Below are 16,213 nucleotides of genomic sequence, written 5' to 3' on the forward strand. Positions count from 1 at the left end.
AAATATCAATGCAACAAAAATTAAAAGTCTTGGTGCGCTTTGAACGAGGAGCGTAAAAATCTCGCACAGCTCATGAGTCACTTGTACGCGTACGCATAGAAAACTAGCATATGTTAGGCGTAATGTATTTTATTGTAACAAAAAAACTAGACGCGGATCTACGTAGCACTTTTATACCGCAACCGAGTTGCCTGTTGCCGTTAAGCGTCTTTATGCTGATACAACCGTCTTAATTTTTCTCGTTTATTCCTGTTGAAATGTTTCTTTGCACCCAGCATCGAGCCGGAACTTGCGGTTAGACCGGATCTGACTAGATGTCGTCCTATAATTTAAAACCAGAAGTCCATATATACATAAACACAAATCAAATAAGGCAAGACAGGTCGAAACTAATTACGCTACGTCCCGCATTTAACAATATACATCCAATTTTTTTTTTAATTTAAAAACGGCATTCTTGAGGAATGCGAATCTTCTTCTACTTATCAATAACAATACCGATCACGTCAAATCGAAATTTGCTACGACAGCTCATTGGTACCGCTCTCAATTAGTAAATAAAACTACGGTACTGAATTAAGGGCTAACCATTTTTAGATGCAATATTTAAACTAGCTTCTAGCCGGTATAACAGATATTGAAACACGACGTGCCAGTTGCGGAGTATATAACACATAAGCATTCATAAATACTTAAATGTTACAATTATATTACCTGTATCCTAATTTTACGTATGCTAACCGTTTTTCGAGAGAGAGAGAGAGAGAGAGAGAGAGAGAGAGAGAGAGCAAAACCCGGCTTTACTTACCCTTGAACCCTACGCCAACATTTTCGCTTGCAAAAAAGTTCTTGTCAATTTCGTCAGTTCCTAGTACGCGTCCCATAGTCATCCGAATGTCAGAAGGTAACATTGTGGAGGGCCCAGCCCGCCGAGGCTGGGGAAATTCGTGGAATGATGCCTGATCGACACCAGGTGGCGCAATGCAGTATACCAGCTTTCCACTGACGTAGTCTTTTAGAATGTACCTGAAAGCAAAAACCACAATTGCCAGTTATGTATTAGATAACTTTCGAAAATTATCCGGTATCGGAAAAATTACGACAAATTGCAGCAAACATTCACTTGTAAGACAACAAAACAGGAGTAATAAAAGCATGAAAAATACCCCATGTTTAACATATCGTATATGGTTTGAAATATGAGCAAGCTCGAGTAGGCTGTTGAAACAATGAGACGTTTCATAAATGAATAGGTCCTCAAAAATAGAGATGGTGCCTGAGAGAAGAATTGGTGGCGAAATCACGTACCTCGCTCCACGCGAATTGTCAGGCTGTCCCGAAGAGGTCATAAAGCCCCGATTGTAGGAGTAGGCATTAAGAAATTCAGCGCTGGTAGGCGGCCGGTCAGGATCTTCACCCTCTCGAGGTCTGGGTATACAAATACCGTATGTGTCCTCAAGCACATGACGTGGAATCAACGACAAGAGCAACGACACTGGCGGCACATGATCCCGTAACTGATCAATTGGAAGTATACCTGTTCGGTGTCATGAAAGCCAAAATATAAAACTTTAAGTACCTGAGATGATGAGAAGTAACCACAGATGGCTCTAAATTCAAGATTTTCTACTTCACACAAGATTCTTAAGTGTTCAATATTTTCCATATAAATCATTTTTTCGAAATTCGTTCAATGAGCCCATATCGAATTCGTTGTAAGGTATGGATTCATCTGAAAAGCAAAGTCAACGAAATATATCGTAAGTTTCATAATTTGAAACGGATCGCCTACCATTTATAACCATTTCTGCCTTGCTGGAAACAAAGTTCGGAAACACAAGACCGGGGCAATCGCAGAGAATGAGATCATTACACAGGTGGATTGTCTGAAAGTGCTTTGTCTTCCCAGGAGTGCTGCTTACCGATACCTACAATAATATAGAAACAATACATGTGAATAGCAAAGCTAGATTATTTGCTCATAAAAGGCAAAATTTAAAATACTTGCATAGATATCGTTGATTGCTGAGGAAAATAGATTTTTCTATACATTCGGCTGAAATGGAGTAGTGCTTGTACATTCCTGTTCCGAAAGTAAAGCATCTTGTGGCTATTCAAAAATTTTCCAAAATCGCGATTTTGATAGCCTTCTAAGAACACGCGGTAGCCCTAACCCATTATCGTAAGCCCACAAACCTTCTTCGATTTGGTGATTGCATTAATAGTCGAGCTCTTGCCGACATTTGGATATCCGCAAAGACCAACAGTAGTGAATCCCTGTTTGTACTTGACGCCCGTATGCCAAGTGCGACACAAGTGAACCAACTGTTCTTTCGACCATAGTGTTGCAGAATACTCTTCAATCGTCAGGCGTAACAGCTCATCCGAAAGATGCTATATATATATATATATATATATATATATAGAAAAGATATATGTTATTATATTAGCTTTTAGCTGATTCTTTCATCGAAATCTAAGGACAAACCTAAGACTGCACCGTGCAATGCCAATAGAAACTTTAGGGTTTCCTTTCGAGTATCTACGACTGGACTTGAACTTAAAACACGATATAACCCAAAAACTCAGTAGCCAATTGCTTTATTCACTGCGCTACCGAAGGGATCGAAACGTCAGGTCTATAATTCAGAACACCACATTTGACTGGGACACCAGAATTTCCTATCGATGCATTGAAAACAAACAAATCTCGAAAGTCAAGCAACAATTCATAAGCTTTCCCCATCGAATGGCACTGAAAAATACCAAATACTAATACACTGCATGCGTTAAGGAATGCCATTGTTCTTCTTACCTCGTCGCTATTGTCTTTGCCGTCATCCTTGACGATAGCTTCACCAAGGGCCGAGAAGAAAACGACTTTGAGGCCATCATTTCTTTTTTTGAAGTACTCTGCCCAATGTCTCCTTTGGTCTTCATTTAAAAAGTCACTTTTATTAAAAAGCACCATGCACTTTTTGTGAGGGGAGATCTCTTTCACGTAAGTAAAAAGATCCTCGCAGAAGAATAGCAGAGGGTTCCTGCATTTATTAACACGTAAATAAATTGTTTTCTGTTAATCAGCAACTTAAAACATACTAACTAATAATAAAAGGCGAAATATGAACTTCGACGGTCATAAAAAATCTACACTTTATACATACACAAAAAAATATAGAAGTTTGGAACTGTTATGACGTAGCTACAATTAATGCGACTGCTAAAAGACTTTTCTAACTCTATAAGCTGCTATGAATGACCTTTTATCAATGTAAACACCTCATTTGATATCCACCTCGCATCCACAATCTGCACCACGATGTCTGATCGCTCCACGACGCGCCAAAGTTGCCTCCAAAACTCAAGATTTTTTTCATAGGGGGTCATATGTATACCCTCGATTTCCTGTACTCGAACAAGTTCCCTTCGCCATACGAGAAACGCTTCACGTTCACTAGCGTCCAGTTCCTCTGCCGTAGTCCGGGCGTTCCACTGAGGCCGCCGGGGTACCCTTATCGAGTTTCGATGTAGATCATACAATTTCTTCTGAAGTTTGAGATCTGCTTCAGACAACACCCCAGAAGGCTTCAAATCTGTCACCACCTGTGTAAAACACGTTATAAACATAGTATGAAGTTAATACCAGTACCGCTACAAGAAATCCACCAACTATAAAACACTTATGGTCACCCATATGAGAAATTTACGAGTTTATCTTAATATTTATAACATGTTTAATAACAATATCTTGTAATAACTGTATACGTACCCTGACGTTAAGCTTTTCTGCGGTGAAGTTCGCTCCAGCGAGCTCTGCCGTGGCAAGGAACTCGTCGAGATTGTTTTGCTCTGTGATTGAAGTCATATTCGTTGACCAGTCGTAGCCATCCTTCATTTCTGTTGTATGCCGAAAACTTTCCGGCCTGGCACCCTAATAAATAACAATAATAAATGTACGAAATGCGTCGAAATTAATAATACTTTATAGCCATTGCAAACACCGCGTTAAGAACGTGGTGTAAAATTTGTGGAGAAAAACGCCAACCTAAACCTAGGATTGTAGGCTCTCAATGTAAATAACTTTTTAAAATCCTTTTACGCACTTTCCTCTTAACACTTAATTATTCCCATAGCTACTGAGCGCCAGAAACCGCTTGGTACAAGCTACGGAGAGTAAATACATTGGTATATGCCAAAATAGGTATTACATAAACGGACGAGTAGCGAAGATGTTTAAATTGTAAATGTTAGCCAAATTAACATGAATGTCAAATGCTAAAATTAAATTAATACCAAAAGATAATTCTGAAGATCTCTCAATTCTGGGGCCAGCCGACGCTCAGCTTAAAAAGCTTTTCTTTCAATAGATCCTAACAGTTTATCTGTAATATTTTTCAATCTATAGCAGGTCAGGTGTATTGTGCAGTGCACCATTACATGTGTGCGTCGTTATTGTAAACAAAGGCTCCTGCCGTTGTCGCACCAAGAAGTTTATATACAATTGACCTTTTTCACTACCTACGCGTAGCGTTTGAATGCTGGAGTCAACATTTTTAGGATCTATGAATATAATATGACAAGGTAGTGCAGTTATTATTAGTATGTATATCATTATCTCTCGAGTTCTTCCGTCTTATTTCCAAATTACTTCGGCGAAAGGTTGTTTTTGACACCAGATGACCATTAGCAATGACGTCAACAACATCGAACAATAATCATTTGAGGCAATCTTTATGCACTTCACAGTTGGCTTACAACAACGGTTGAACTACATCGGCTTAATTACTTCTATCGGAGAACATTACAAATCGTAAGAAACAGAGTATTCAACCAGATTAAGCAAAAACTAAGTTTAATTTACACTTCTGCTAGACACTCGATCGTTTAGCATTACCTTTTGTATCCGGTCCTTGATGAGGGCACGACCCAGCCCATTTTTGTGATTTGATTTCTTCGTCATATCTGCGAACTTGTCTAAGCATACAACCGTATTTACAGAATAGACAGAACAACAACTCCTCTCATCTCTTTCCCGAATGATTCTAATGCCTACGAACCATCACGGAGATAAACAGTCTATTAGAGAAAAACAAAATGTTTTGTAATCACTATCTTCTCTGTCGATAGTAAAACTCACTAGTATTATAGGTCCTAAATCATAAAGCACCACGAGGTAACTGCTGTGAAGCGACAGCTGACGGGTCTACTTTTGTTTGCAGTCTGGGTGATTTACATGAGGAGAAGAAGGCGAAGGATCATTCATAGAATCGATGATGCTATGAAAAAAGGAAGCGGTATATTCAAAATAAACCCGGCAAGGCGAGTGCTTAAATTTTGATAACGATGTAGTTGGATCTATTAAGAAAGTTTATCATTGTGGAAACTATGATTTTTTAGAAGCTCCGATATACTAAAAACGTGTTGTAAATGCTAGCACGCATTGCGCTAATTAGCGCGTGCGAAGAATGGTGTCTTGATTATATTAATAATTTTGTGTTGCACATGTATAATGCACTGTAAAAATGACATTTATGATCTAAAGAAGTTATGCTTGTCCAGGAAGTCCTGCTTATAGCTCACTGAGTCCGCCCATTAGAAATTGAAACCTATCTAAAGAGACTTCAAATGGTACAAGAAAAATGAAAATATATGTGTATATACATGAATGTTTAATGTTCTGGAAGTTCATAATTTTGAATCTAGGCGTAAGCACTTCGTGGATAGTTAAATGTGCAAATGTTTTAAAAAAGCTTGTATACGTAGTGTAGTTTGCAGTAATTTATTACGAAAATGCATCTCGAATTGCCGCTCATATTGGTTTAGAAAAGCAATTTTTCTAATTGCCACTCATAATTGAGCAATTTAATTACATGAACGCGATGGCGGACGTTATAGTAACCCGTATTGCGGCCATAATGAAATGTGCAAGTTAAAGGACCCTAGAGGTATCGCCGTAATGCCAATAGCTAAATACATAAAGGTTAATAATAATAACAAAAAAAAAAACAATAGAAACACAACCCTGGCAGCCCATATACTTCATCGATAACAGCTGCTGTTGAAAGAATCATAACATTCCTTGAAGCCTATAAGCTCAGCTCTCTCGACTCAGCTTCTCTCGAATCTCAAAAAGGTACCTAAATTGAAAAAAACTGAGGATAATCAATTTAGTGTCTCTCTTGGTTGTTAAAACACTACTTCGTTTTCTCAGTACTTTTTACTAATTATTTTCATAAAAGCATTGCGTCGGCCGGGAATCGAACCCGGGTCAACTGCTTGGAAGGCAGCTATGCTAACCACTATACCACCGACGCTTCGGATGACGTGAATGTGTGCACCGAAGTAGAACAAAAACAAAGCTCCTAGCCTTTGAAAGAGAGTTACATTTGTTATTCAAACAAAAAGCGCTTCCTTCTCTTCTTATACTCTTCGAATAAATTCTGTAGTTCTGTTGTAGTTCAATAATAAGGGTCCACATGTTGTACACGAAAATACGAATGTAATGCTTTGTTACCTTTTTCATAGAGCCGTGTATCCTTGCGCGCGTACTTGTACTTTTTTGTCGCATGACATCTATCTAGACTGTTACCTTTTCATTAGTTTTTGTGTAGTATGGCATACAAAAAGCCTTTTTCTGCCGTACTACGTAACAACTTTGCGGGTTACCTTCTGGCAAATGACATGGACACATCGTCAGCATGGGTTGACCTTGGAGTCGTGATGTCAGAAGCTACATGCCATTAGGTACTGCCGGCTTGTGCTGTTTTATTTAGATTTGCCGTTCGTAAGAGCCACAAAATTCGCTGAGGACTATAAGGCTACGGCTAAATTTCTGTCAAAAAGACAACTTCATAAAATTGATACACACATGTGTGTGTTTCCTCTCTCATTTGCACACATTCGTTTCATCTCTCATTTGCGTGAGTGTTTTCATAAGATCGTTGCGTCGGCCTGGAATCGAACCCCGGCCAACTACTCGGAAGGCACCTACGCAAATAACTATGCCACCGATGCTTCAGTTAATCTCGACATATGTACAGAAGTAGAACAAAAAACAGAGCTCCAAGCCTTTAAGAGAGGGTTATATTTGTGAAGATCACTTCATCGATATTAAAGTTGTAATATATTATATTTTCAACAAAAAATAGGGAAGTGAGTCCCTTCCATGCCCGGTATCGATATATCTAAGCTAGCGATGAAAAAGCTTTCCAAAAAAAAATTCAATAGCGTTAGATTTAGAAGCAAATATTATTGTACTGTTTATATCCAGGATGGACGATGTTCTCAATATTGTCTATATACTAAGAGATTTGTGCATATAAAAGAACGTTTTAGTGAACAACAGCACTTCTTTTTTATATTAAACATATTAAACAACTGAGATATGTTCACTGGTAAGCACTCGTAATGGGAGTATTTCGTGATCTAACAAACATGCGCATGTTTGTTTCAAATATGTATTGTCAAGATTTTTTACTTAAGTATGCTTATGCCCTAGTTCTAGGTTGACTTAGATGGACTAAACCCTCAGCATATACTTGATTTTGGGCAGTGCTTGGTAAACAAATAATAGTTGACTTTACAGACTTGAGTAAAGGTGTAATTTACGCATTGAGAACGTGATTATTTAGTGAGCAAGGAAGCTATATGAGAGAACATTTTCTTAATCCGACCGTTAGGAAGAACCGTTCCACAAAAGAAAAAAGGATTCATACGAGAGTGTTTGCCAAAGACTCCTCTATATAACATGATTGTTTATAAAGGTATTAAAAAGCTTGAAAATGTGCTAATGATGTTTCTAAAGATGTAACCCGTAACCCACGACACTTCTTGATATCTGCGTAAATGGGGACATAAAAGCCATTCATTATCTATTGATTTGCTGTTCCTCCAAAAAGCTATGTTACGTGCTCTGTTATTTGCCATTTGGCAGCATCACATTAATAGATTATATTCAATACGATGTTTTTCATTCAAAAAGTATAATTCGGTGGAACCAAGTCGTTTTTATAAAAATACAGAAGCAAAATTTAGCAGTATAGATTGGATCGTTTTAGTTAGTTACCTAAGCCAATCTACTGCAAATTTATTTTTTATTTGCAAGATGATTGTCAGCATGTTAGTGATTTGTATCCTCGAAAAATCTTTTAGAGTCAATAGAACGTCCAACTATATTGGCCCGCATTTCTTCTTGCTATTTTAAAACCGTATTCAAAACGTTAAGCTTGTTAAGGCACGTAAAAATGTTGTGTTTCTTTAACAAATAAGTAAATGAAAAGTAAATAAAAAAAAAATAACAAATAAGTAAGCCAAACCTGTGAAGTTACTGTTTCAATAATTCAAATTGAATTTATGAAGTTAATAATTGTACAGAGGCTACGCGTCGGCCAGATGTTAAGTCCAGTAATGTAACTATGCTAACCGCTATACCACCGATGGCAATGGACTTTGTGTCGGCACAGACAGAAGCTAAACATTTAAATAATGGAGCGCTTATCCTGGGGGGAGAGGGCGCAAAAATTTACCACTAGCATCCTTACATCAGCGGCAGTCGCCCGCCGAAGTTGAAGCTAGTTGGCTGTCATTCATTCATCCAACAGAGTTCCGGTCTCAAAACAGTAGAGCCATGCAGTAAAATTAGTTGTCTGCGTGCGTCACTCGCTTTTCAACAAAGCAAGCCATCACTCGCGGCTTTCACATTGTGTTCAAGTTACTATTACTTGAACAGGCGTCGGCAGGTGCGCTAGCGTCTAGTACTCATAGCCTATATAGGCGCAGTGGTGTTTGGGTGTCACCGTGTGCATTTAAATCTACGAAAGCTGTCAAGAGCATTCGAACACGGCGGGACGACTGACAATTGCTCTGACGTTGATTAATTTTAGTACCGTTAGTTGAAACACAAAAACACAGTAGGGCGAAAATGTGGGATGTATTATTCGTGATTGCCATTATCCTGTTAATCAGGTACCTATTTGGTGGATCCTCTCAAAGCGCAGTTGTCCCCGCGGCCGGTGTAGGTGTTTATAGTTTTATACCTCATATGACTATTAGTAATAATCGTTTTTCATTCTTGCTTGTCCACTGTCGTTCTTCCACCAAGTAGAACCCTGCTTTAAATTAGCCGGACCTATTCGTGCCAAAATATGCCTTGTTTCTACTGTGTCATTGTGACTTGCCCTGAGGTCATTATTTGGTATACAAAAACACAGAAGTAATGTCTTGTTACCTCTCCCACAGGGGCATGTGTCTTTGCGCCCATACCTATATTTTTTAGGTAGTGTGGTGTCGATCTTGTCATTAGTTTTTGTGCAGTATGACATGAGAAAAGCCGTTCCCTTGCCACACGAAAACGTTTTGGGTTAGCGTTGTCGAAGCGTATTTTGAGAATTGTCATCAACTGATTAGGCATTCCGTATAATTTCGAAAGAAGAACAATAGTAAAACTGTGGCTGGTAAAGCTTACGCTCTTTCTGTGCCAACATCGGATGCGACTACCTTTCCGATTTCTTAATATCGCTTTTATGTGTAGATTCTCTGGCTTTGGCAGTGACGAGTAATAGAAGAAGAATTCCATTTTTGTACTACGCTAACACTATGAAATACTGATAGAGCATAAAATGACTGCCTTTTGTGCCTAATGGTGATTTAAGCAGATTAGTTGACGTTAGTTACTACAGCTGATATTGTGGATGATTGCCTAGTGCACAGTCGCAATCAGTGCCACTCATTTTCGAAGTTTTCTATTTCGGCAAAGACAGGCAGTGTCAGCTTGGTGTTAATATAGACAACGAAACTTACTTTTATGCGTGAGGTATTCATACGATTATACCTGACTGTGAAAAGAGTATAACCATGATATAGGACAGACGTGAGTGTAAATGGGAAAAATAATTGTCAGAAATATCACTTTTCGCAATTTTCGTGTTATAGGCAACTATGGAGATTCTGAAGAAAGCGACGGTCGTAAAACGTGATCGTTCTTCAAAGGGTCTTGCGGACGTTCTAAATGAGTGCGACGTTGTCGCAATATATTTCTCCGCTCATTGGTGCCCTCCCTGCAGGTGAGATCAGCACCGCATATCTGGTTATGCTTACTTAAGTCTGAGCCAAGCTACACTTATTATTATTGTCTTCAATATTATATGTGGGTATCTTTTCAACTATCGGGTTATTGGACTATCTCTTTATACAATTTTACAATTCTTAATTAAGAGACTCTTTTATTCTAAACCCATATAATGAACAGAGACAAATACATCTTTAGTTATATATCTGTTCATCGCTTAGTTCATCACTATCTACGACCTTTAACGTTAAATGTAATACAAAGTTGGGATTCTTAAGCTTATGACTAAAACCACTAGAAGTGCGCTTTATGCACCTTCAAAGTAATTAATTTGTTAGATTGAACATTAAAATGTTACGACCCTTTTTGATATTTTTAATGTATTGTTATGATGTAACGGTTACTCATAAGAAACAACCAACAATACAAGCATTTACTCAGATTATTTAGTCAATGTACTTATCGATATTTATCCGTTAGTCTTTGTAATCAACTAGGTTTCTTGGAATCCAACTACTCTGTCTGTTAGAGCAAATATATGAATTTAGGAGAAAGTACATGAAATAAACGTAATAATGATACGTATTTTTATCAGGATGTTTACTCCTGTCCTTGCTGACGTATATAAGCAACTAAAGAATCAAGGAAAGAAGCTCGAGGTGGTCTTCGTATCGAGCGATAAGACTGAAGACGCAATGTTTGCGTATATGGAGGAGACGCACGGCGACTGGTACGCCATCAAATACAATGACGCGGCACGCAGGTAATATATGCTTGTATTCTTGGGTACAGTTCATCTACATACGTCTTCTTTGTTCATTGGTCAGGCTTAGCTGGTACAACTAAATTCAGTGACAGAAATGTATTCAGTGTTAAAAACATCGAGGAAAGCATTAGCTTTTCGTGTTGTACTTTCGAAATGAATTTGATCTCAGCTGCTAATATTGAGATTTTTCAACTTTATAATTATTAAAAATTACGTTTGTAAAAATGCTGTTTATTATGACCACCCTGTTCGACAGGTTATCTAAATATTTTACGTCTTCTGCATTCACTATGTAACTTAACTGCATATGGTTTCTTTGTTTCTGTAGCGAATTGGGCAGTCATTTCGGCGTTCGCAGTATACCAACTCTAATTATTCTAAAAAAGGACGGTACGGTGATTTCAAAGGATGGTCGGTCCGAAGTGCAGAGCAAAGGAACCGGTGCCTGGGAGCTGTGGACCGCTTCTGCCAATTAAATATCTTCTTATGTATTCACCTTCATTGGTGATAAAAGCTTCATACCAACTTAATAAATACAGATCAACAAACGATACACTATTATAATATTAGAGAGGATATATAAAACACTAAACAGTTTGTGATGTGGGTTATATGAGTCTTGTTGAAATTAGTTTGAGAGATTTTCCAAGCGTTTTAGATATGGTATCAGGGAATATCAAGCAACATAGTATCTATCACCACTTCCTCAAACCTGGAGCAACCACATATATCGTTAGGCTTATGGAAACCTGGTTTTCTCCAGAGCCTATAGTGGACTCGTGCACGGCAGAGCGATAACGGCATGCCTGATTAGCCGGTTCGTCCTTTTACACTAGTTATTTACCATTGCACCCGAAGCAAAGAAATCTTCATCAATGTTTGCGAATTTTTGCTCCCAGTTCCTAAAGTTCGCCTTAAAGGCTTCCGTTGGTTGGACTTTGGACGATGTAGGTCCTCGGACTGCAGTGGCGAATCAGCTGGACGCGAAGTGATTCGGAGTCATTGTGTGTAGTACCAATGTTCTGTTGACGAAGCATGCTTTGACGCGATTCAATCATTTGAAGCCCTTTATTGTAAGATCTTCCTAAGTGAGGTATATTCCATACGTTCCGATAGCAGATACAATGAAATCGAACAAATTGAGAACCGTTGAGCGGGACAAGCCATTAAGCGATTGGATTGCCTATGCTGCTAACACTCCCTTTCTGAATCTTTGGTTAAGTCGCGCGGTGAAACTTCTGCCGTTTGCAGATGAGAGTAATCAGAAGTACGGAAACCAGTTTAAATAAGCAATACTCAACCTAGCGGAGTACAAAATGTTAGTGGCTGCTAACGACCTCATTGTCTCCGTTTGGAGCCTGTGACGGCTGCAAAAAACCGGGCTAGAGCTTAATGCACTTGAAACCTTTCTGACTCGTAACTTAACGTCGGCCATCAAGGTCTCTGTGGAGCGTTTTCTGCGGACCGACATTGTTCCGTCGAAACAGCATGTACGCTTTCTAAATAGCCGTTCAGTCTCTTAACTAGCGAACTGGAGAGCAGGTTAAATAAACACTTATCCTTAGTATTCCCTGCCATGATCACGGCTCAGTAGAATCGCTCTTTCCTTAAGGAATTACTAGTAAGCTAACGTCTCTCCACTGGGCTGGGAGTGTATCAATATGCAAACAATGATTCAATAGTGCCGTCGTACACCGAGTTGGAACGATGGCACATTTGAGATGCTCGTTGCAGATGCTACTTGGACCGGCCGCTTTTTTACTGCGTAGGTTCCTAAGGCCTTGCATCTATTCCTGTTGTGAAACCTTGTTGAAGGATATCGTGTTGTACTTTTTCCCGCTGCAACAAAAAAGGACACCGCGTGCGGTGTCGTATCTTTTGAGACAAACATTTCCAAGAATGATTTGCGAGAGACGAAGAACTAATCAGGTTAGCCGCCGAACTCTTGTGGTGCATTAGCCACTTGCATGGTTGTAGTTCCGCACCGGCGATTAGACGAATCCATAGCTATTCAATGCAGTGCCATCTTTATGATGCGTATCTTTTTTTAACAAATCGTCTTATGAGTGGAGGCTAAAGGTTAGAATAAGTCTCAATGTCATCTGGGTTTTTCTGTCGATAGTCTCATTCTTTAAAGTATGCAAAATGTTGCTAGATGCCTATGGATACGGTACAAAACTCTTGACAGAATACAGCATTTTACTAATTTCAAGCAACTAGTAAAACTACCATATTTGTAGAAATACTTCACCGTATCTCGCTGCAAACAAAATTCACTATGTGAAAAAAGGTTTGGTCAGTTTACTATTTTAAAAAACTTCTAAAAGAAGTATACATCACGCCTAGCAGAACTACTGTAAGGTTGTGCATGTCTTGGATAAACAATATGTCTCTAAAATGTGTGTTTTCATTGTTGTGCAAACGTAAGCTATGCGCGTATAAGTATTAGTAAACTTAATATTTGGCGCCATAATAAACATTTCTATTTTTCTCTATACGAGTCACGATTTTAGGTGTTTGTTGCTAGCCCGGAAATAAGATTACTTAGCTTATTTTCTGGTAGACAGGATTTGCAATAATGAAGCGTCTAATATTAAAGCCAACTCTTTTTAGATAGCTTCGAAATTTCCGGTTTGTGTAGCCTGCTAACTCAACGATTTGTGCTATACATTAGAAATGACATATGTGAGGAAACCGGTTGGCGGAAGTAGGCACCTTAACATAGAAGTAGTTCGAGCATTTTAGCGGTACACCCATTTCAACATGCATACCCACTGCCCATCGTGTGAGCACGTCGAAAAAACAACACGAATTCACGAGTCAGTAAGGCAAATTTTATTTTGACATCGAAAGCGAAGACTATATAGATATAGTATATTAAGATATAACTTAATAAACTAACAAACTTCTACGGAAAAAAAAATGTACAGAAACAGGACATAAAAAAGCAATGGACAGTACATTAGCTTTCGTTTTTACCTAAAAGTGTACAATTTAGGTAAAATTCCAAAATGAAGTGTATATTTACATCCTCAATTACTTTAGAACATTCCGTATCTCTTTGGCGTGTTCTAGGGCTTTTGAGAGCATAGTAGCAATTTCTGTCGCTGGCATCGGTACGCCTCCCAATTTAGCCAAATGAACTACTTCGCCCTTCGAATCCAACACCACACAGCTTTCACCCCTTGCAAGAAGCTGTTCTTCGTGCGTCATATCGACAACAAGAGACTTGTTGATTATACCAAATGTCACTCCAATCGGCAGTTCAACTAGGGCCACCTAATCAACCATTTAGACAATGAGTATATTAGAGATACAAAAGAGATAACAAGACAATACAATCATAAACACATATGTGAAGTAATAAGGGACTGCCTACTTTTTCGTAGTTGTTTCCCACGACAAGTGTGTCTTCCTCCTCGTCGTGGCGTGCCGCTGGCAATTTAAGACATGAGAGTGCACCAGATATAGCGGCTAAACTTGCCCCTAGAAGATTGCCATCAGAATCCAGGCAGGTTATTGTGACATGCAATAACCATGAGAATCGTTCCGAGATTCTTCGCGATGGAAAAGCGGAACAGGACAGAAGAATATCCTGCAATCGTTGGGAGAGTGCTTGCTCCTCTTCAGACGGGCCAGAAGCCCTTTAAAACGAAGGCACCAAAGACAAATAGGTCAGCTAAAAGTTAAGACAATAGCAGTTGAACCAGATTTTCTGAACATCAAAATAAATTCCCAGAAATAGATAACTAAGTATTAGGATACAGCCATTATTTTGTCCGTAGCATTGATACAGCAGGGTAAACAGAAGGCAGCTAAACAACGTCAAAGCATCAACAAAATGCTAGCTGCAGATTACCCACCCGATATTCTTGAAGGGTAGTTGTGCTTGAACACTGATGTTTATATCTTGGAATGGATCGCCCAGCTGCTTTTCAGCTATTTCAGCTCGCAGCCCACATAGTACGCAAGTATTACCAAAACGGACGAGACAGGAACCGTCCGCGGTTTTTATTGGATCAAGGGTCACCTCTAATGGCCTACAACAAAAAAAATCTGCTTATGTTATGTAGACTGAACGCAATGTTTGGCAATATTATATGCTCCACCTTAACTGAGCCTAAACTAGCCTAAATTGAAATCATTCCAGATAATGAATTTTTACAATAGTGATCCTGTCTTGTCTTGATTTTCTGTACTAGATTCTTTGGTAAGGCAAGTTTAATGCGCTACCATTACCTGTGCGAATTAAAATCTCTCCCGTCTTTCCGAACAAACCTTCCTTCAGCAAGGTCAGCTTGAGCCTGAAGAATTCGGAGTTCCTCAGCCATTATAGTGTCTTTGTGCCTCGAGAAGTATCTTACGATACACAGTTGGTGGGGCACCGATCTGTGAGAATGTATAATTTGTATTAGTTCTTTCTCTGTTTTATTAAGATACTAAATACGCTAAATAACCACACGCATTTTGGTTTATTGAAACACGTAAAATTTAGAGATGGATCTTCAAATTGTCTGTGGCTCATGCAGTTTGCAAGTGCAACAAACCAAGCTACAGTTAAGAAGATGGGCTTGGCTTTCAGGAGAGTTTCTTCTGAATTTAAGAAATCAAAATGGAAAATACACAATAAAATAAACGCAACCTATACTGCTCGTCATAGTTTCCTATGCAGTTGATCACATTTCAGGACGCACAGCTTTGATAGAGATTAGTCGATGTTCATGGCACTAATATGCTAAAAAATAACATAAAAAATCCAAAGTATCGATAGGCACTCATCTTGATTTTGTCAGGTAAACAACCAACACAAGTTTTGAAAAATATTTTCATGTCAAACAAAACCGCTCTAAACCTTAGCTTCATTGCTAACTATTTATTTGGTTTGTTATCCGCGAGCACTTCTGACAAAGTTAGGGCCTCAGTTGTCAACTATACATTCGACTGTTTGTCAAAAGATATTATGAGTTTAAGAAAACTGAAACGCACATTTTTGTCTCGCTCAATTAAAGACTAGTTGGTACATCACACGGAATTATTTACTAATAACAATTCTGCCTAAGTAGGAATATAAATCATTTTACTTTTTGTTAAAAATCCTGCCACTAGCATAATAATTTGAATACCTATAGCGTTCAGAGGCCGACCCTTCGATCCAACTTCTAAATGTAAATAGAAGGAGAGGCGCGGAAAATTTCAAACAAAACACATACCGATGATTTAGGAAAAAATGGCGGCAAGTAAATCAAACGTTTTCATTATCGCATTTCTTCGATACCTGTCGGGCCCAGAAAGGGAAAACTTCATAGTTACGAAAAAAAAAACATATGAGCTATGCATAGATTGCACATATCTTATTCAAGTGCGCCGGTGTGACATTGATG

At 38.7% G+C, this 16,213-nt stretch overlaps 3 protein-coding genes and 1 non-coding gene across 9 annotated transcripts; 1 reads left to right on the forward strand and 3 right to left on the reverse strand.

Annotated features, from left to right (window-relative positions):
- Nucleotides 1-111: 111 nt before the first annotated feature.
- On the reverse strand, nt 112-5,216 carry Ns3 (nucleostemin 3). 2 transcript variants are annotated; one of them, XM_022854507.2, is made up of 9 exons: nt 4,895-5,216; nt 3,770-3,931; nt 3,296-3,603; nt 2,816-3,041; nt 2,197-2,394; nt 1,793-1,928; nt 1,309-1,537; nt 809-1,026; nt 112-322 (listed from the first exon to the last, which is right to left on the reverse strand). In XM_022854507.2, the coding sequence occupies exons 1-9, from the start codon at nt 4,958-4,960 to the stop codon at nt 201-203; spliced, it is 1,665 nt and encodes a 554-aa protein (XP_022710242.1). In that variant the 5' UTR covers nt 4,961-5,216; the 3' UTR covers nt 112-200. The 2 variants fall into 2 exon arrangements, with proteins under 2 accessions (XP_022710242.1, XP_022710243.1); XM_022854508.2 differs by lacking the exon at nt 2,197-2,394.
- A 1,026-nt stretch (nt 5,217-6,242) lies between these two features.
- Nucleotides 6,243-6,314, reverse strand: TRNAG-UCC (transfer RNA glycine (anticodon UCC)). Its single transcript has one exon. It is a non-coding gene; the product is annotated as a tRNA-Gly (tRNA).
- Nucleotides 6,315-8,581: 2,267 nt separating this feature from the next.
- LOC111272866 (nucleoredoxin-like protein 2) lies at nt 8,582-13,230 on the forward strand. Of its 3 annotated transcripts, none has more exons than XM_022854516.2 (4): nt 8,582-8,738; nt 9,931-10,061; nt 10,662-10,829; nt 11,161-13,230. In XM_022854516.2, the coding sequence occupies exons 2-4, from the start codon at nt 9,937-9,939 to the stop codon at nt 11,306-11,308; spliced, it is 441 nt and encodes a 146-aa protein (XP_022710251.1). In that variant the 5' UTR covers nt 8,582-8,738; nt 9,931-9,936; the 3' UTR covers nt 11,309-13,230. The 3 variants fall into 3 exon arrangements, with proteins under 3 accessions (XP_022710251.1, XP_022710252.1, XP_022710250.1); XM_022854517.1 differs by lacking the exon at nt 8,582-8,738 and adding an exon at nt 8,745-8,886; XM_022854515.2 differs by lacking the exon at nt 8,582-8,738 and adding an exon at nt 8,880-9,013.
- Nucleotides 13,231-13,644: 414 nt separating this feature from the next.
- Nucleotides 13,645-15,997, reverse strand: LOC111272865 (exosome complex component RRP43). 3 transcript variants are annotated; one of them, XM_022854514.2, is made up of 5 exons: nt 15,956-15,997; nt 15,072-15,221; nt 14,696-14,872; nt 14,212-14,476; nt 13,645-14,111 (listed from the first exon to the last, which is right to left on the reverse strand). In XM_022854514.2, the coding sequence occupies exons 2-5, from the start codon at nt 15,161-15,163 to the stop codon at nt 13,869-13,871; spliced, it is 777 nt and encodes a 258-aa protein (XP_022710249.1). In that variant the 5' UTR covers nt 15,164-15,221; nt 15,956-15,997; the 3' UTR covers nt 13,645-13,868. The 3 variants fall into 3 exon arrangements, with proteins under 3 accessions (XP_022710249.1, XP_022710246.1, XP_022710248.1); XM_022854511.2 differs by having other exon boundaries at nt 15,914-15,977; XM_022854513.2 differs by having other exon boundaries at nt 15,819-15,957.
- Between the last annotated feature and the right edge of the window lie 216 nt (nt 15,998-16,213).

The sequence above is a fragment of the Varroa jacobsoni genome, unplaced genomic scaffold (genome assembly GCF_002532875.2).
Source record: "Varroa jacobsoni isolate VJ856 unplaced genomic scaffold, vjacob_1.0 contig03633, whole genome shotgun sequence".
Classification (NCBI taxonomy): Eukaryota; Metazoa; Arthropoda; class Arachnida; order Mesostigmata; family Varroidae; genus Varroa; species Varroa jacobsoni.